The sequence below is a fragment of the Hyperoodon ampullatus genome (genome assembly GCF_949752795.1).
Source record: "Hyperoodon ampullatus genome assembly, chromosome: 15".
NCBI lineage: Eukaryota > Metazoa > Chordata > Mammalia > Artiodactyla > Ziphiidae > Hyperoodon > Hyperoodon ampullatus.
The window spans coordinates 50,379,438-50,400,872 of NC_136928.1; the positions used below are offsets into that span (position 1 = coordinate 50,379,438).

Sequence of the window (21,435 nt, forward strand, 5' to 3'; positions counted from 1 at the left end):
TAACTGCTAGCCATTTTTTAATTTTTTTTTTTTTTTTTTTTTTTTTTTTTTTTGCGGTACGCGGGCCTCTCACTGTTGTGGCCTCTCCCGTTGCGGAGCACAGGCTCCAGACGCGCAGGCTCAGCGGCCATGGCTCACGGGCCCAGCCGCTCCGCAGCATGTGGGATCTTCCCGGACCAGGGCACAAACCCGTGTCCCCTGCATCGGCAGGCGGACTCTCAACCACTGCGCCACAAGGGAAGCCCCATTTTTAAATTTTTTTTTTTTGGTCGCACCGCACAGCTTGGGGGATCTTAGTTCCCTGACCAGGGGTTGAACCCGGGCCACAGCAGTGAAAGCCCAGAATCCTAACTGCTAGGCCACCAGGGAACTCCCAAGCATGGTAAAATTTGTACTTAATAAATGTGATATGGTAGACAAAATAGTTTTCACAATAATACACGTGGATAGCATTCAGCCAATAGAAAGAATGAGGTACTGGCATGCAGAAAGCTTCAAGTGAAAGTTTTCAGTGCAAAAGAGCAACTTGACAAATATGAATCCTATGACTAATAAGAAAAGAAAGCTCCACACATGTGTATGTGTGTTTGTTAATGCACAAAGAAAGCATATGGAATTCATACCAAATGGTGACCAGCGCTCAACTCTGGGGATGGTAGTGGGCATGGGGGTAGGGGTGGAAACAAGGAGGTATTTATTATTCAAACTCTTTATTTAGTGAATTTTTTTTACAATAAGCCCGAGTCATTTTTATTTTAAAAAGAATTTTTAATGTAAGGCCAGAAACTATCTAACTCTTAGAGGAAAACATAGGCAGAACACTCTATGACATAAATCACAGCAAGATCCTTTTTGACCCACCTCCTAGAGAAATGGAAATAAAAACAAAAATAAACAAATGGGACCTAATGAAACTTCAAAGCTTTTTGCATACCAAAGGAAGCCATAAACAAGGCGAAAAGACAACCCTCAGAATGGGAGAAAATATTTGCAAACGAATCAACGGACAAAGGATTAATCTCCAAAATTTATAAGCAGCTCATGCAGCTCAATAGCAAAAAAACAAACAACCCAATCCAAAAATGGGCAGAAGACCTAAATAGACATTTCTCCAAAGAAGATATACAGACTGCCAACAAACACATGAAAGAATGCTCAACATCATTAATCATTAGAGAAATGCAAATCAAAACTACAATGAGATATCATCTCACACCAGTCAGAATGGCCATCATCAAAAAATCTAGAAACAATAAATGCTGGAGAGGGTGTGGAGAAAAGGGCACTCTCTTGCACTGCTGGTGGGAATGTGAATTAGTACAGCCTCTATGGAGAACAGTATGGAGGTTCCTTAAAAAACTACAAATAGAACTACCATATGACCCAGCAATCCCACTACTAGGCATATACCCTGAGAAAACCATAATTCAAAAAGAGACATGTACCAAAATGTTCATTGCAGCTCTATTCACAAAAGCCCAGAGATGGAAACAACCTAAGTGTCCATCATCGGACGAATGGATAAAGAAGATGTGGCACATGTATACGATGGAATGTTACTCAGCCATAAAAAGAAACGAAATTGAGCTATTTGTAATGAGGTGGATAGACCTAGAGTCTGTCATACAGAGTGAAGTAAGTCAGAAAGAGAAAGACAAATACCGTATGCTAACACATATATATGGAATTTAAGAAAAAAAAATGTCATGAAGAACCTAGGGGTAAAACAGGAATAAAGACACAGACCTACTTGAGAATAGACTTGAGGATATGGGGAGGGGGAAGGGTAAGCTGTGACAAAGCGAGAGAGAGGCATGGACATATATACACTATCAAACGTAAAATAGATAGCTAGTGAGAAGCAGCCGCATAGCACAGGGAGATCAGCTCGGTGCTTTGTGACCGCCTGGAGGGGTGGGATAGGGAGGGTGGGAGGGAGGGAGACGGAAGAGGGAAGGGATATGGGAACAGATGTATATGTATGACTGATTCACTTTGTTATAAAGCAGAAACTAATTAAAAAAAAAAAGAAAATCAATTTCACCCCAAAACTCTCTCTCAAAAAAAAGAAGAATTTTTAAATATATAATAGAGTCTACTGGAAAGAAAAAAATTAAAAGGGTCTTGGTGGGAAAAGCTTGAGACCCATCAATCAAGTCCAACCATTTTGATTGGCAGATGAGGAACTGGAGGGCGCAGGATATCAGGGGACAGGCTCAGGGTCAAGCAGCTATTTTAATCCGAGACAAAACCTCCCAGAGCTACAATAATCTCTGTCAAGGAGTCTAAATGCAGTTACCTTAAACTTCCAGTATAGTCTCCCCACACTGCTTACAGAAAATGCCCCCCACTTCTTGGCCTGCTGTTCCAGTCCCACTCTCTCGTCCTAATGTCCCTTTACACCAGTTACACACCAGTCCCTTACACTCTTGCTAACTGACATACTTTAAGGAAATTCTTCTAAGAGGAGCTCTTTGATTATACACTGCTTCCGTAGCTTGGAATGCCTTGTATTATCTGTGTATGTCCATATCCTAACCTCCTTCAAAGTCCAGCCCCCAGATGGGTCCAATTCCAGCACTACCATAATCCTGAGTTGACTCCCCACCTCACCCCAGGGAGTGTCCCCCTCAGACTTGCCTCCCCATGTATGCTACTCCTGTAGCATGTGTCACAGTACACCCTGAATAATTTTTTAATAGGACTATCTTCCCAGTAGCCTTGCAACCTCCCTGAGGGCAGGGTCCATGCTGGACTCATCTTTATTGCCCTCAAAGTACATAACACAATGCCTTGCACATAGTAGGTTGCAATAAAATATTTAAGTCAGGAAATATATTACTTTGGAACATATCTTGAAAAATCATTTCCCCTTTGGGTCTCTAATGACATACCCATATTTCTATTATAGTTTAGGATACATGGTAATTGAGAACAGTTTCAAACTTGAAAGTGCCTGAGAATCATCAAGAGAGCTTGTTAAAGCAGGTTCTGAATCAGATTTTGCATTCTTAACCAGCTCCCAGATGATGCCCATACTGCAGGTGGGTGGACTATGCTTTGAGCAGTAAAGGTCTAAAGAAAGCTGTGACTGTACTTCCCTCTATACTGCCCCTCAGTGCCTTGCATATAGTAGTTGCTCAATAAGTGCACGTGGACTCCAACTGGCTTGCCATGTTATGGAGTGCTTCCGTTGCTAGCCAACTCAGAATGTTTGCCTGTTTCCAACTAGATCATACATTCACTGAGGTTTTATTTCCCTGAGATCCTCAAAGAAGCCAAAGGACCAGGCACAAACTAGGTCAACCAAATGCTGTGTAATAGAAATATATAACTTGGGCCACAAGTGCAAGCCACAAGTGTAATTTAGATTTTTCTAGTAAACATTTCTAGTCACATTAAAAAAGGTAAAAATAGGTAAAATTAATTTTAATAATACATTTTATTTAATATATTCTAAATATTATCATTTGAATATGTAATCAATATAAAGAATTGATGCTCTTTTATATTCCGCGTTTTGCACTAAGTCTTCGAAATCCAGTGTGTGTTTCACACTCACAGCACAGCTCAGTTTGGACAAGCCATGTGGCTAGTGGCTACTGTATTGAACAGGGCAGGCCAACCCTTAAGGGAAACTTGCTGCTCAGGTGATCAAATGACCCCAGAAGGTCCTCACAGCAGAGACGAGGCAGGAGAGAGGAGAGACAGCTCCAGGCTGGGTGGGTGGGGGGTCTACAACTTACCGGCAGCCTCCCGTGATTAAGGATACTGCTCAGATAGTTTCTGGCTTCATTCATCTTCGGCTCACTCTTCTCCAGCAGAGGGACAGAGTCTTTGATCTTGGCATGGTTCTCCTTCAAACACTGCTCCAGGAGGGCCTCGGCCAGGAGCAATTTCCCAAAGCCATCTGGAAAACAGGGCAGGGATCAGAGTGGCTACGTGAGGACAGTAGTCCCCTGAACATGGCAGATGTGGAGACTGGTACATGCCCCTGTACCCACCCAACCACCCCCAACCCAGCACTTGAATGGCTCGGATCTGAGAAAATAAAGACATAGTTTCTATGCACTTAAATAGCCTTTAAAGAAAAAACACACATTCTACCATGGTCACAGCACAAACTGCCCCCTTGGGTTTATTTTCTGTAGTTCAGTGTTTGAGGAGGTGGAATTCCCAGGACTTGGAACAAGTCCAGAATTTCAGAATTTAAAATGAGGGACAGGGCTTCCCTGGTGGCGCAGTGGTTGAGAGTCCGCCTGCCGTTGCAGGGGACACGGGTTCGTGCCCCAGTCCGGGAAGATCCCACATGCCGTGGAGCAGCTAGGCCCGTGAGCCATGGCCGCTGAGCCTGCGCGTCCGGAGCCTGTGCTCCGCAACGGGAGACGCCACAACAGTGAGAGGCCCGCATACCGCAAAAAAAAAAAAAAAAAAAAAAAAAAAAAAGAAAATGAGGGACAGAGATTGGTTCAAGATGGCGGAGTGGAAGGATGTGCGCTCACTCCCTCTTGCAAGAGCACCAGAATCACAACTAACTGCTGAATAATCATTGACAGGAGGATGCTGGAACTCACCAAAAAAGATGCCCCACATCCAAGGACAGCAGAGAAGCCACAATGAGATGGTAGGAGCGGTGCAATCACAATAAAATCAAATCCCATGGCTGCTGGGTGGGTGGCCCACAAACTGGAAAACACTTATACCACAGAAGTCCACCCACTGGAGTGACGGTTCTGAGCCCCACGTCAGGCTTCCCAACCTGGGGGTCCAGCAACGGGAGGAGGAATTCCCAGAGAATCAGACTTTGAAGCCTGGCAGGATTTGATTGCGGGACTTCGACAGGACTGGGGGAAGGGGAGACTCCACTTTTGGAGGGCACACACAAAGTAGTATGTGCATCGGGACCCAGGGGAAGGAGTGGTGACCCTATAGACGACTGAACCAGACCTACCTGCTAGTGTTGGAGGGTCTCCTGCAGATGCAGGGAGTGGCTATCGCTCACCATGGGGACAAGGACACTGGCAGCAGAAGTTCTGGGAAGTACTCCTTGGTGTGAGCCCTCCCAGAGTCCACCATTAGCCCCACCAAAGAATAGGTAGGCTGCAGTGCTGGGTCACCTCACGCCAAAAAACCAACAGAGAGGGAACTCAGCCACACCCATCAGCAGACAAGCGGATTAAAGTTTTACTAAGTTCTGCCCACCAGAGCAACACCCAGCTCTACCCACCACCAGTCCCTCCCATCAGGAAGCTTGCACAAGGCTCTTAGATAGCCTCATCCACCAGAGGACAGACAACAGAAGCAAGAAGAACTATAATCCTGCAGCCTGTGGAACGAAAACCACATTCACAGAAAGACAGACAAAATGAAAAGGCAGAGGACTATGGACCAGATGAAGGAACAAGATAAAACCCTAGAAAAACAAGTGAATGAAGTGGAGATAGGCAACCTTCCAGAAAAAGAATTCAGAATAATGATAGTGAAGATGATCCAGGACCTCGGAAAAAGAATGGAGGCAAAGATTGAGAAGATGCAAGAAATGTTTAACAAAGACCTAGAAGAATTAAAGAACAAACACCTAGAAGAATTAAAAAATGAACAGAGATGAACAATACAATAACTGAAACGAAAAATACACTGGAAGGAATCAATAGCAGAGTAACTGAGGCAGAAGAACAGATAAGTGACCTGGAAGACAGAATGGCGGAATTCACTGCCATGGAACAGAAGAAAAAAGAATGAAAAGAAACGAAGACAGCCTAAGAGACCTCTGGGACAACATTAAACACAACAACATTTGCATTATAGGGGTCCCAGAAGGAGAAGAGAGAGAGGAAGGACCTGAGAAAATATTTGAAGAGATTATAGTAGAAAACTTCCTTAACATGGGAAAGGAAATAGCCATCCAAGTCCAGGAAGTGCAGAGAGTCCCAGGCAGGATAAACCCAAGGAGCAACAAGCCAAGACACATAGTAATCAAATTGACAAAAATTAAAGACAAAGAAAAATTATTAAAAGCAACAAGGGAAAAATGACAAATAACATACAAGGGAACTCCCATAAGGTTAACAGCTGATTTCTCAGCAGAAACTCTACAAGCCAGAAGGGAGTGGCACGGTATATCTAAAGTGATGAAAGGGAAGAACCTACAACCAAGATTACTCTACCCTGCAAGGATCTCAATCAGATTTGATGGAGAAATCAAAAGCTTTACAGACAAGCAAAAGCTAAGAAAATTCAGCACCACCAAAAAAGCTCTACAGCAAATGCTAAAGGAACTTCTCTAAGTGGCAAATGCAAGAGAAGAAAAGGACCTACAAAAACAAACCCAAAACAATTAAGAAAATGGTAATAGGAACATACATATCAATAATTACCTTAAATGTGAATGGATTAAATGCTCCAACCAAAAGACACAGGGTCGCTGAATGGATAAAAAAACAAGACCCATGTATATGCTGTCTAAAAGGGGTCCACTTCAGACCTAGGGACACATACAGACTGAAAGTGAGGGGATGGAAAAAGATATTCCAGGCAAATGGAAATCAAAAGAAAGTTGGAGTAGCAATACTCATATCAGATAAAATAGACTTTAAAATAAAGAATGCTACAAGAGACAAGGAAGGACACTACATAATGATCAAGGGATCAATCCAAGAAGAAGACATAACAATTATAAATATATGTGCACCCAACACAGGAGCACCACAATACATAAGGCAAATGCTAACAGCTCTAAAAGAGGAAATCGACAGTAACACAATAATAGTGGGGGACTTTAACATCTCCCTTACACCAATGGACAGATCATCCAGGCAGAAAATTAATAAGGAAACACAAGCTTTAAATGACACAATAGACCAGATAGATTTAATTGATATTTATAGGACATTCCATCCAAAAACAGCAGATTACACTTTCTTCTCAAGTGCACACAGAACATTCTGCAGGATAGATCACATCTTGGGTCACAAATCAAGCCTCAGTAAATTTAAAAAAATTGAAATCATATCAAGCATCTTTTCCGACCACCATGCTATGAGATTAGAGATCAATTGAGGGGAAAAAAACTTAAAAAAGACAAACACAGGGAGGCTAAACAATATGTTACTAAATAACCAAGAGATCACTGAAGAAATCAGAGGAAATCAAAAAATACCTAGAGACAAATGACTATGAAAACACAACGATCCAAAACCTATGGGATGCAGCAAAAGCAGTTGTAAGTGGGAAGTTTATAGCAATACAATCCTACCTCAAGAAACAAGAAAAATCTCAAATACACAATCTAACCTTACACCTAAAGGAACTAGAGAAAGAAGAACAAACAAAACCCAAAGTTAGTAGAAGGAAAGAAATCATAAAGATCAGAGCAGAAAGAAATGAAATAGAAACAAAGAAAACAATAGCAAAGATCAATAAAACTAAAAGCTGGTTCTGGAGAAGATAAACAAAATTGATAAACCTTTAGCCAGACTCATCAAGAAAAAGAGCAAGAGGACTCAAATCAATAAAATTAGAAATGAAAAAGGAGAAGTTACAACAGACACCACAGAAATACAAAGCATCCTAAGAGACTACTACAAGCAACTCTATGCCAATAAAATGGAGAACCTGGAAGAAATGGACAAATTCTTAGAAAGGTATAACCTTCCAAGACTGAAGCAGGAAGAAATAGAAAATATGAACAGACCAATCACAAGTCTCATGAAATTGAAACTGTGATTAAAAATCTTCCAACAGGGCTTCCCTGGTGGCGCAGTGGTTGAGAGTTCGCCTGCCGATGCAGGTGACGTGGGTTCGTGCCCCAGTCCGGGAAGATCCCACATGCCGCAGAGCGGCTGGACCCGTGAGCCATGGCCACTGGGCCTGCACATCTGGAGCCTGTGCTCCGCAACGGGAGAGGCCACAACAGTGAGAGGCCCACGTACCACGGAAAAAAAAAAAAAAAAATCTTCCAACAAACAAAAGTCCAGGACCAGATGGCTTCACAGATGAATTCTATCAAACATTTAGAGAACAGCTAACACCCATCCTTCTCAAACTCTTCCAAAAAATTGCAGAGGAAGGAAAACTCCCAAACTCATTCTATGAGGCCACCATCACCCTGATACCAAAACCACATAAAGATACTACAAAAAAAAAAGAAAATTACAGACCAATATCACTGATGAATATAGATGCAAAAATCCTCAACAAAATACTAGCAAACGGAATCCAACAACACAGTAAAAGGATCATACACCATGATCAAGTGGGATTTATCCCAAGGATGCAAGGATTCTTCAATATATGCAAATCAATCAATGTGATACGCCATATTAACAAATTGAAGAAGAAAAACCATATGATCATCTCAATAGATGCAGGGAAAGCTTTTGACAAAATTCAACACCCATTTATGATAAAAACTCTCCAGAAAGTGGGCAGAGAGGGAGCCTACCTCAACATAATAAAGGCCATATACGACAAACCCACAGCAAACATCATTCTCAATGGTGAAAAACTGAAAGCATTTCCTCTAAGATCAGGAACAAGACAGGATGTCCACTCCCGCCACTATTATTCAACATAGTTTTGGAAGTCTTAGCCACAACAATCAGAGACAAAAAAGAAATAAAAGGAATACAAATTGGAAAAGAAGAAGTAAAACTGTCATTGTTTGGAGATGACATGATACTATACATAGAGAATCCTAAAGATGCCACCTGAAAACTACTAGAGCTAATCAACGAATTTGGTAAAGTTGCAGGATACAAAATTAATGCACAGAAATCTCCTGCATTCCTATACCCTAACAACAAAAGATCAGAAAGAGAAATTAAGGAAACAATCCCATTCACCACTGCGACAAAAAGAATAAAATACCTAGGAATAAACCTACCTAGTGAGGTAAAAGATCTGTACTCAGAAAACTATAAGACACTGATGAAAGAAATCAAAGATGACACAAACAGATGGAGAGATATATCATGTTCTTGGATTGGAAGAATCAATATTGTGAAAATGACTATACTACTCAAAGCAATCTACAGATTCAATGCAATCCCTATCAAATCACCAGTGGCATTTTTTACAGAACTAGAACAAAAAAATCTTAATATTTTTATGGAACCACAAAAGACCCCGAATAGCCAAAGCAATCTTGAGGGAAAAAACAGAGCTGGAGGAATCAGACTCCCTGACTTCAGACTATACTACAAAGCTACAGTAATCAAGACAATATGGTACTGGCACAAAAACAGAAACATAGATCAATGGAACAGGATAGAAAGCCCAGAGATAGACCCACACACTTATGGTCAACTAATCTATGACAAAGGAGGCAAGGATATACAATGGAGAAAAGACAGTCTCTTCAGTAAGTGGTGCTAGGAAAACTGGACAGTTACATGTAAAAGAATGAAATTAGAACACTCCCTAACACCATACACAAAAATATACTCAAAATGGATTAGAGACCTAAATGTAAGACCGGACACTATAAAACTCTTAGAGGAAGATATAGGAAGAACACTCTTTGACATAAATCACAGCAAGATATTTTTTGACCCACCTCCTAGAGTAATGGAAATAAAAACAAAAATAAACAAATGGGACCTAATGAAACTTAAAAGGTTTTGCACAGCAAAGGAAACTATAAACAAGACGAAAAGACAACCCTCAGAATGGGAGAAAATATTTGCAAACGAATCAACGGACAAAGGGTTAATATCCAAAATATATAAACAGTTCATGCAGCTCAATATTAAAAAAAACAAACAACCCAATTCAAAAATGGGCAGAAGACCTAAACAGACATCGCTCCAAAGAAGACATACAGATAGCCAAGAGACAGATGAAAAGCTGCTCAACATCACTAATTATTAGAGAAATGCAAATCAAATCTACAATTAGGTATCACCTCATACCAGTTAGAATGGGCATCATCAGAAAATCTACAAACAACAAATGCTGGAGAGGGTGTGGAGAAAAGGGAACCCTCTTGCACTGTTGGTGGGAATGTAAATTGATACAGCCACTATGGAGAACAGTATGGAAGTTTCTTAAAAAACTAAAAATAGAATTACCATATGACCCAGCAATCCCACTACTGGGCATATACCCAGAGAAAACCACAATTCAAAAAGACACATGGACCCCAGTGTTCACTACAGCACTGTTTACAATAGCCAGGTCACAGAAGCAACCTAAATGTCCATCGACAGACAAGTGGATAAAGAACATGTGGTACGTATATACAATGGAATATTACTCAGCCATAAAAAGGAACAAAATTGGGTCATTTGTTGAGATGTGGATGGATCCAGAGACTGTCATACAGAGTGAAGTAAGTCAGAAAGAGAAAAACAGATATCATATATTAACGCATATATGTGGAATCTAGAAAAATGGTAAAGATGAACCAGTTTGCAGGGCAGAAATAGAGACACAGATGTAGAGAAGCAAACGTATGGACACCAAGGGGGGAAAGTGGTGGTGGTGGGGGTTGTGGTGGGATGAACTGGGAGATTGGGATTGACATGTATACACTAATATGTATAAAATGGATAACTAATAAGAACCTGCTGTATAAAAAATAAATAAAATTCAAAATAAAATTAAATTAAATTTAAAAAAAGGAAAAAAAAATGAGGGACAAATTCACACCCATGCTCCAAGGTGATAAGTTCTTACACAAGGAAGGAATTCCCTCCAAACAACTGAAGAGGAAAAATATACAAGGTGGCTTAATAACACATTGTCAGGTGCTCCTATCTTCCATGTAGCAGAATTGGTTTTCTCTGTTATTAAGGTATTTTCGCATGACCCAGGGATAACCTAGCAACCAAGGAGAGTTAAGGCCAGAAGCAGATTTACTGGTGTAGCACGGCAATCCTTGGCACTTTCTCGAGTTCCCGCACACATCAGCTCGTCCACAGACCTCACCCCTTGGCTAGTGATTTCCTATTGCTTGGTTTAATTTGCTGTCTCCCCCACAGCACTGAAAACTGCAATCCTGGAGCCACTGTATCCCTGCTACCTACAGCAGGGGCGACCTGAGTGGGATGGGATCCAGGTGCTCAGCGTGCAGGGTTTGAGGTTGAGGGTGGTTTCAGGACCGCCTTGGGTGGCTCTGCTTGGTGACTGGCTCCTGGCCTGTCCCCCTTGAACAGAGCAAGGACCACTTAATACAGGCACCCAATAAACAGCTGCTGAGTAGTGGGATCATTTCCACTCTCCCATGGGGAAGCCCTGAGGCTCAGGGAGTTCTGTGCTCATCCAAAATGCCTCCGGGGGGCTTCCCTGGTGGCACAGTGGTTAAGAATCTGCCTACCAATGCAGGGGACATGGGTTCGAGCCCTGGTCCAGGAAGATCCCACATGCCGTGGAGCAACTAAGCCTGTGCACCACAACTACTGAGCCTGTGTTCTAGAATCCACGAGCCACAACTACCAAGCCCGTGCACCACAGCTACTGAAGCCCGCGCGCCTAGAGCCCATGCTCCGCAACAAGAGAAGTCACCGCAGTGGGAAGCCCGCGCACCACAACGAAGAGTGGCCCCCGCTCGCCACAACTGAAGAAAGCCCACACAGCAACAAAGACCCAATGCAGCCAAAAATAAAATAAAATACATAAATTTATAAAAAAACCCAAAATGCCTCCAGGAACATGTGCTCGATCCCACGTCCTCTAGTGCTCTTCCTGCTGCCAGGATGGTATTCTCAGACCTACTCAGAATGCCACTCACTCCTTACTCTCAGGACCACTGCAGTTTGCTCACAACTCAAAGCCACAGGTATAAAATTGCATGTCCCTGAATAATGGTCTCTCTTCGTAAGGGAGATTCCCCACAGAGAGCATCCCGGAAGCCCAGATCCCAGAGAACAGTCACAGGAGATGTTCCCTCTGAGGATGCCACAGCCTAGCAGCCCATCCTTTGCTACCTACCTCATGACTTCTAAAAGTAACATTAGGAGGAAATGGCCAAAAATGATGGTTCAAACTATCATCCATCACTAGTGGGACAGAAGTTGGTAGAACCTCTACAAAGGGCAACTTGGCGACATATATCAAAATTATTTCTTGCACATCCCCATTGACTCAGCAATCCCATGCCTACAGATGTCCTCGAACATGTGTAAAACGACCAACACATAAGGTCATTCCTGCAGCGTTGTTTATAATAGCAGAAAACCAGAGAAAACTTTATGTCCATCAACAGAAGGCTGATTAAATAAAGCATGATATATCCATTAAAAGGGACACCATGCCACCATATAAAGGAATGAGGAGGCTCTATATGGGCTGTCATGACATGAACTTCAAGATAAACTGATTAGAAAGTAGAGCACACACAGTGGACCACTGTGTGTTTATGCATGAAAATATGTAAAAGGATAACACAAACATCTGCTAACTTTTCTACCTTACAGGGACGGGGGCAGAGATGGAGGGAGGCTTTTCACTCGTTACTTTTGGGTACCTTTGGAAGGTTGACCCATGTGAATATATCACCTAGTCAAAAATAAAATTTAAATCGACCCAAGAATAGAAGGAATCTTCTACGTTTCCAAAATCTCAGCCAGGAGGGGGAGTGGGCTGCTTAGAAGTGGGTGCCTGAGCAGCATTCCTGAGCTGTGGGCCACTTGGCAATTGGCGGTCCCCTTCTAATCTGTTTTGCATCTGTAAATCCTGAGGTAGAGTTATGAACCTGCTCTTTCCCAGGGAACCTCATCCCTCCCCAGGCTCGCCCGGCTGGTCCCGCCCCTCTGCCGTCAGGTGCAGCGGTGCACACAGCTCCCGCCCCGCGGTCTGCAGGTGCCAGTCTGCAGCCCAGCCTTCTGGCCACCGGGTCCCGCCTCCGCCACCCAGCTACCCGGCCCAGAGCTCTCTAGGGTTCCTTTCCTTTCATGCCAAGAGAAACCAGCTTCCTTCTAGGCAAACCTCAATCTTGAAATACTCCTCAGGGCCCACACCTCTCCTCAAAATGTCCTCTGAACACACGCTGCTCAAAGTGTGGTCCGTGGGCTGGGGTGGGTCTGTGCGTCTTCGTGACCCAGTCCCGCGGGGTGAGTGCACAAATTTAGAGTATATGTTCAGAAACGTTGATAACCATGTGACAGAATAATTGTCGAATCAAATACTAAAAAATTGGTGGTGGGGGGAGCGGGTATCAGTTTATGTATTTTAAGAAAGTATCGGAACACAACAGATTGGGAATCTAAAAAAAAAAAACAGAACATAAAACTGAGCCTTCACCACAGACCGTTTGAGAAGCACTGCTCTAAACTTCAAAAGTGCCTTTTACTGAAAAAGGGGGGCTGGTATTTGCTGATGGCCCACTGAGTACCAGGTACTTTATTATATAGTGCCATTTAATCAGCACAGCCCTGATAGGTAGAAATTATTCCCATTTTATAGATGACAATAAAGATGCAGTGTTGTTATGGTCACAACCCACATAACGTAACACAGCCAAAGAACAGTCCCTCTTCCCCACATCCCACGCAGAGCAGAGCTTCTGACAGTTTGGAAATGAAGAACAGTCTAAGAGCTGTAAACAGTAGGTTAAAAGCTAATCGTAATTCCAAGGGCAGGAATAAGAGTAGTTCTCACTGTCACACACTTGCGAGTTTCAGACTGTTTTGTAGATTAACACTCCGGATCCTTCTCCAGAGCCTTTCTGCCCTCCCTCTTCACACCCAACTCAGTCTCTCCGTTTTTCCGTTTAGCAGACACTCAAGTAGATATCGGGAATTTACTTTCTTTTCTTCCTTGTCCAACTCTCCTCCCTGCTCCACTTTTTCCATCCCATTGTTCTCAACTGGTCAGTCTATGGAACTGAAGGGTAGTTTGGAATGAAAAGTTCTAGGTTTTCAGTTGTTAAATAAGAATCCAGGTGGATCGAGGCTTTCCTATCCTTCTCCAAAGGTAAAACAGATTGCTTTTCATCATCTTATTGTCCGAAACCTACTCCCTATCCTGGTTTGGGTAAAGTGTTCCAGCTTTTCCCTTGCTGGGGCATTAGGAAGGCCTTCCTCACGGACAGTGCAACAGACTCTGGGAGCCTGGCTCCTGACTCTGGCAGCCCAGCCCAGCTCTCTGCTCTTAGCAGAGGCCCAAAGCAAGTCCCCACTTCGTGGCCCGCCCAGTCTCCCCACCTTGTTTAGGAGGCCTCTGGCGGCTAGCTTCCTCTCCACTCCCACCCCTCTCCAGGCCTCTTGCAGCGTGCCGGTTCACAGGGACCCACTTCAAGGACACCGGCTTCCTCCCCGGAACCCATATTTGCAGGGCAGTGCTCCCCACTCTTCCACCTGCCAATTCAGTCAGGAAAGGTGGTTCCAGCTGGCAGGCCAGGTGCTCAGACCAGACCCTTCCCTACTGGGTCAAAGGGGGACATGGTGGTCTCTGCAGCTGCTCACTTCACAGGACTGCAAAGGGCTGGGACCTTCCAACCATGGCAAGAGGAGAAAGAAGACAAAACTAGTGAGGCCACCTGCCTCAAACGTACTCCCGCTAACTTCAACTGAAAAAAAATGCTCAGAACAATCTCCAGTTTTTTTTAAAAAACCACTAATTAAAAAAAAAAGATAGGGGATGACTACAGATTAGGAGAGACTCCAGATGGATGGAGAGAGTAGCAGATGTGATTAAAGCAAGTATAGTAAAAGAATATTCGAATCTAGCTGGTGGGAATACAGGTGTTTACTGCAAAATTCTTTCAACTTTTTGTATGTTTGAAATTTTCATAATAAAATGTTGGGGATAAAAGAAAGATTCAACCCATTAACCAAATGCAATGTGTGGCCTTATTTGGATCCTCATTCTAGCAAACAAACTGTAAAATTAAATAATTAGATGAGGGGGAGTTGTAATAAAAATATGGTAGTTTTATTTTTCAAAAGAGTTCTTGTTTAGGGCCTCCCTGGTGGCGCAGTGGTTGAGAGTCCGCCTGCCGATGCAGGGGATACGGGTTCGTGCCCCGGTCTGGGAGGATCCCATATACCGCGGAGCGGCTGGGCCCGTGAGCCATGGCTGCTGAGCCTGTGCATCCGGAGCCTGTGCTCCGCAACGGGAGAGGCCACAACAGTGAGAGGCCCGCGTACCACAAAAAAAAAAAAAAAAAAAAAAAAAAAAAAAAAAAAAAAAGAGTTCTTGTTTAATAAATACATACTGAAATATTGCAACAGGGGGGAGAAATGGCCCAGGGTGTAGCTCAGACAAAACTAGTCATGAGTTTGTGATCACTGACACTGGTTGATGGGTATATGGGATTCATTTTTCTCCCTACTTTTTTGACGTTTTGGAAATTTTTCTTAATAAAGTTTTTTTTTTTAACCACTTGGATGCAGCTCTTTGTTTTTATGTGAACAAAACTCATCGCAGCTAGCCACCCTCTGGGGTTCCCCTGCTCCATCCTGACCAAATCTAAACCGGATGTGAGTTTGAAAGAAAATGTACAAACAGTAGTAACCACCTTCCCCCTGGGCAGGTGGTGGGGAGCAGCCTCCCCAGACAGGAAAAGGGGGCCCCTTCTGCAGGAGCATCTCCTGATCCTTTACTCCCACCAGACCAGAAAGAGGTCCCCCTCCTTCAGCTGGGTCTTCCCCTTCTGCTCCCTGGAGTGAAACCCATGTTCTGGGGGCTATTCTTCGTTTCTTTGGGAAATCCCACAGATACAGCAGGGCCTCAGTCTGTAAAAGAGCGTTCAGCTGGGGTTCGTCCTCCTCCCTCAGCACCTTCCTCACCTCTCCCAAATTATGTAATTATGTTGAAGCTTCTGGTCATTGAGTCTAACAGACCAGGTGGGACTTTTAAGAATCTCCCTCCTGGGCTGCAGGGGGCTCAGTATCCACACCCCCTCAAAAAACAGGCCCTTAGCCACGTCCTGTATGATCCTATTTATATGAAATGTCCAGAAGAGGCAAATCTATGGAGACAGAAAGATCAGTGGTCAGGAAGGGGGGATGGGGCAGAAATAGTGAGTTCCCGCTGAATGGGTATGGGGCTTCTGCTTGGGATGATGAAAAAGTTCTGGAATTAGACAGCAGTGATGTTTATGCAACATCGTAAATGTACTTAATACCTGGTATTGTACACCTTAAAATGGTTAAAATAGCAAATGTTATGTGTATTTATTTTACCACAATAAAAAAATACAAAAAAAAACAAAAAACAGGACCTTAATCCCTCCAGTGATCAAGGAACCCAGTGGAGAGAGAACCAAAATAGCAGACAATCCAAAAAATGCCCTAAGCATGGGCTTCGGGAGTCATTTGTTTTCCTTCCTTGTGTGTGTCTGTGTGTGCACGTGCGTGCAGGCATGTGTGCGTTCTGGGATAAATGTATCTGGAAATAACAATGGGAGAAAATCGCTCATAGGACCAAACCCCAAAATTGGCAGGAGAGACCCCACTGACCTTAGCCTCCCTCTTTGTGCTGGTCAGTTCCCACAGTGAAGCCAACCCAGGCTCCACACTCCTCCCTCTGTCACTAGTAGACCTGGTGTCAGGGACTCCAGTTTGGGTACAGTCTCTGCCACATACTCATTATGTGACCTTTCTGGGCCTTGATGCCTAAAATGGGGACAATAATTCCTGCCCTCCCCACAGGGCTGTTTACAAAAAAAGTTTTTTCAAATAGAAGCAGCACTTTATAACTATACCATACCATTTATAAACTATGCCATACCAGTGCTTCCCAATAATCCTTCATAGAATCCTTCCCAAATGAAGCCTTTATTTGAGAAATGTGGTGTTTATACTCTAACCTTGGCTTGAACATCATACACAGGTGAGCATATTAAAGGCTCTGAGAAGTCCTGCAGTTAAAAAAGATCAGTTTAACAATATTGAATCTGTTAGGTCTAATGACTTAGCTTTTTTGGCTCCCCAAACCCTTTTATCCTAGAATACCAAGGAATTAATTACTCAACCTCCTTGAGACCTCTAAAGAACAGCTTAGGAAGTAAAGCCCTGGATAGATTCTAGGCGGCCCTGGTTACTGTCTTGGGCCCAGCATGCTTCTCTGTGGCGCTGCCAACCTCACCCAGATTCCCACACCTTGACCAGGCCCCAGTGCCCTCTGCATGGGTCATCTTCCATTCCACCCTCACCAGCCCCACCCCACCACATCACCCACACAGGGGACAGAGGGGAACCTAAAATGTATCTGTCCTTCCCTGGAAGGCGGGGTCTCATCAGTTTCTCCCAAACGTGCATCTTTAGCTCTGGTCACTACCCCTCACTGACACGCTCAGACCTACCTCAAAGCCTCAAACCGACTGTCCATCCCTGCCACCTAGCCCCCTCAATGTCCATCTATCCTTCCTCCTCATTGGGCAAACATACTCTGCCCTTCCCAACACCAGTTAGAGGCCAGTACCAGTTCTGCTGCTTCCTGAAAACTCCTCTTCCTCTAAGCACCATAATCTAACACAATTGCACTCTGATCGCCCCTCTGCCTTCCCATCCATTTTGTCAACTCTTCAAGCTGGGATTTTGTGTTATACTTCTTGGAGAGGTAATGGTGCAACTGGTTAAAAGGATGTACTCAGAAACCTGGGTTCAAATCCTGGTTCCACCACTTATTGGCTGGATGATCAAGTTATTGAAGTTCTCTGTGCCTCAGTTTCTTTATCTGTAAGTGGCAAACAAGAGTACCTGCTTCATGGGGTTGTTGGGAGAAACTGAGTTGATTACAGTGCTTAGTACACCGGCACACAGTGAGTGAGCGAGTTACTATTACTGTTACTATTATCGTTATCATTCTGTCTCTTCACAGAGCCTTCCACAGGCTGGGCAGTCTTTAAAACTCTTTATATCTGTATTTATTTACTCCCTGCCTCCTTCCACAAAGGCTCTAAAGTTGGCCGCGCACAAAGAGAGGGCTCAGGGAGGGCTCTCCAGGCTGAGCTGAAGGCACCAGGAACAGGTTTGAGGTTGGAGACTGGGGCGCGGTGTTCCCCCACTGCCACATCAGGGTGCCTTCCCGCCCCAGCACAAGAGCCCAGCCCAGCCAAACCAGCCCTACTGCTAAAGCCACAGACTGCCAGGGCTAGATGCGTCCCCAGCCAGAACTCAGAAGAAGAAACTGAGGCTTACCAGGCCTCTTTCCCACTTCTCCACCACTCCACCCTGGCGCTCGTCAAGCCCCCAATCATACCGGCTGTGCACAGAGCTTCGCCGTCAATTTGACTTGGGGGAAAGAGGCGGAGGGCAAGGAGAGACAGGCACAGCCTTCACCTGACGGAGTTTAGGAACCGGAATGGGGGTTGGAGGGGCGGCGCAAGAGTCCGGCCTAAGCCCCAGTCTGATGCGTGCCGAAACCACCATTTCACAGCAGTCCGAGCAGCCCACATGATCCAAAAGGGCAGAGAGCAAAAGCCGTTTGTCTCTTTTCCCCAAAGCACCCTGCATGTGAGAGTTTTCTCCTTGGGCAGAAGAACCTTCCTTACTACCCTGGTTGCTCCTAAGACCAGCACTGTAGCAAGGGTAATACCGAAAGCAGCCACCGCCGGCCCCACGCAGTCGGGGCCCGCTTCCTGGAGGAGGCGCCTTTCGCGCGCTCCGCGCTTGTGAACCGGCCCCTTCCTTCCCTCACTCACCGGTGTCCACAGAGGTGAGCACTGTGTTCGGGCTGGCTCGCCGGCCGCCTCCGCCGCCGGGCACGACTAGCGTCTGCATCTGCCGGACCAGCTCTGGCATGCGGTCCCAGTGGCCCTCGGCGCGGCAGCGCTCCAGCTCGCTCTCCATCTTCAGGTGGGAGCCGTGCGCGCCCTTCGCAGCCATCTTCGAGCGGGCGCTGTCATGGGAGGTGCGGCCGAGAAGTGGAGACCCGGCCGGGGGTGGCGTCCCGGCTGGGGCACACACGCGGGCGGGGTCGACCGGGGCGCGAGCGGCGGCCGGAGCCCGGGTGGCAGCTGGGGCCCGGGCGGCGGCCGGCGGGCAGCAGCCGCAGCACCCAGCGCACCGCCCGGCGTCTCCGGGCTGGGGCTCCGGCTGAGCGGCCCGGACGCCTCCAGGAGCAGCCTCCGCCTCTGCTGCAGCAGCTTCAGGCGCCGCCGCCGCCGTCGCCGCCGCAGCTGCTGTCACAGCCCCCGCCCCACGCCTGGGCGCCGCCAGCTTCGGCCCCACCCCCGGCCGAGGCTCCACCCCTCGGGGGCGTGGCCCGGCCTCAGCGAGCCGGGCGCGCGGGCGGCCAACGCGGCCACAGCAGCCAGGCGCGTGCTGGGGCTCGCGGCCGTACCGGCGCCGGGCTCGCGGCCGTACCGGCGCCAGTACCGCGTCGCCGCCGCCGCCGCCGCTGCCGCCGCCGCTGACTCGGCGCTCACTTTAATGCTGCGCGGAGCCCCGGAGCTCGGGGGCGCCTCGCTCCCCACCCCCTCCCCATCCCATCGGGGCTCTTGGCCTGGGAGACCCCCGCCCCGACGACCCAGCTCCGTTACCACCGCTGTCCGGCACGTCACAAATTCCGGGAGAGGCCGGCCGGCCGGCCGGTCACTCCCAACTCCTAGAGCGAGCCTCCCCGGAGAGCCGCCGGCTGCCGCCCGGGTCCCGCCCTGCTGGGCCGCGCAGCCTTGCGCGCCACCCGCGGGGCTCTCGGGAGAACCCGCCGGCTCGGAGTCCAGCGACTCTCGGGACGCCTCCACTGCGAGAGACTTGAACGTTGTTTTTTCAGAGCGGAGTTCCTCTTTCCAACCTGTCTCCCCCCACCCCAACTGGCAGGCCTGTCCTCTGCGGAATCCTGTTGCTCTGGATTTCTTAAACTTTTTAAGCTGTTTCTCCAACTTGGTATTTACATATTTAATTCTGGTGTCTGAAGACTGTGATCAAAGCTGCACCGAGCTCTAGGACTTAGCTCGGTGCTGTGGGGACTAAGAAGTTCAAAGGATTACAGGGCGGCCTCGGGGGCAGAGGCGGATGACACCCTCTGCCTGACACTGGTTATGGTGGCCCCGCCTCCGGGCGACCCCAGCGTACAGTCCCGTGTGGGGATGGAGGCCATCACTCAAGAAATCACAGCGAGACCAAAGCGACAAAACAAAACTATTTAAATGACATAGTGCATGGCACAGACCGAAGATTCCAGAATACGGGAAAGTCAGAGCAAGCTTTTAAGTGTCAGGAGACTCACTGCTTCGTGCTTCTAGACAGCTGTAACTGTGGGAAGTTTTTGTCAAGTGGAGCTCAGGCTCCTGAGCCCTTTGCCTGTGCAGCCACAAGGGGTTATCTGTTGAAGGCAGCCTTCCTACCCCCCCGCCCCCCTTGTCGCCCCCAACTCCCCCCTACCCCCCCGCCCCGCCCCGTGGATATCCTCTTCTCTAGGTTTCAAATGCTGCTCCATTCCTTGTTTGGGGGGCAGAATTCCTCACCTTGGCTGCTGCTCTGGGGTCTGTCCTGAGCTCTTAGAGACCAGGAGATAGATGAAGGAAAATGGGGACAGCTCTGGCAGTTTACTCAGTTTACACAAACTCCTCGACACCTACTCCTGTCAACTGCTCTAGCCGGCTTTTTGTTACCCTTTGCCTGCCCTTGCTGGTCACCAGAACCAGATTTTACTTGGAGAGAGATGTGCGTGTCCTTTCAGTGAGGGTGGCCTGAGGACACCCTGCTATTTGCCCCAATCTGGCGTTCCCCAGAGTCAGCCCTAGGGCAGGCAAAGAAAAGCAGAGCTGATAAGAGGAATCCTGACAAAATAAGGAAAACTCCTCTCCTCCCTCTTTTCTCTCCAATCCTTTGCCAACCCCTCCCCCAGTTTGCTGGACTCCAGGGAACTAACTGAAGGGGTATTGCTGCCTGTTTCTTCCGCGGGTGCATCAGTATTTGTGTGGGCATGGGGCATGGGAGGGAGGAACACAGCATCATGGTGAAAGCTTATGACAAACTGCCCCTCAGCACCACAGAACACATGCTGGACCCCTTCACGGCTCTTTTCCAGCAGAGACAGGACCCCAGCCCATTAGTGACCAACATCTTTCAGGGGAGTAAGAGGCTGTAGGAACAAGAACAAAGAACAACCATGATCCAATCAGTAATATTTGCCAAAATCAATGACAAATAGAAAGTGTGGTGGTGGTTTTTATTTTTTAATAATCTGGGATTTCTCAGATGAGAGTTTAGGACACATTCTGATAAAGACCACTGTCATTTGCCAGCTCAAAAATGCTACCGAAATAACTTGCTGATCAGGTGAAGCTGAGTTCATTGCTTACCAGAGTGAGGGAGAGCACTGCCTTGACAATCTTTGTCAGAGAAAGGAAGGAAGTTCGCAGGAGGTAAATCGACTTAATGAGAAATGTGTATTTTCAGGGAGCAACAAAGATGGTACAGCACGAGGGACCATCTGGTTTAAAGGAGACTCTAAAGCCAAGCCAATAGGAGACTATTTGTTTAGCTGCTGCCCCTCAACAAAGTGGGAAGCTCTTGCCATTGGATCACAAGAGAGGCTAAG

At 46.3% G+C, this 21,435-nt stretch overlaps 1 protein-coding gene across 2 annotated transcripts in view; it reads right to left on the reverse strand.

The window, feature by feature from the left end:
* Positions 1–18,773, reverse strand: part of TTC7A (tetratricopeptide repeat domain 7A) — a gene marked incomplete at both ends in the record, with an annotated part of 122,842 nt that extends 104,069 nt beyond the window's left edge. For both annotated transcript variants that reach the window (XM_079720466.1, XM_079720465.1), the window contains 2 exons: positions 3,747–3,910; positions 18,590–18,773. In XM_079720466.1, the coding sequence (XP_079576592.1) occupies positions 3,747–3,910; positions 18,590–18,773 (348 nt within the window). The remainder of the gene's footprint in view (positions 1–3,746; positions 3,911–18,589) is intronic.
* Between the last annotated feature and the right edge of the window lie 2,662 nt (positions 18,774–21,435).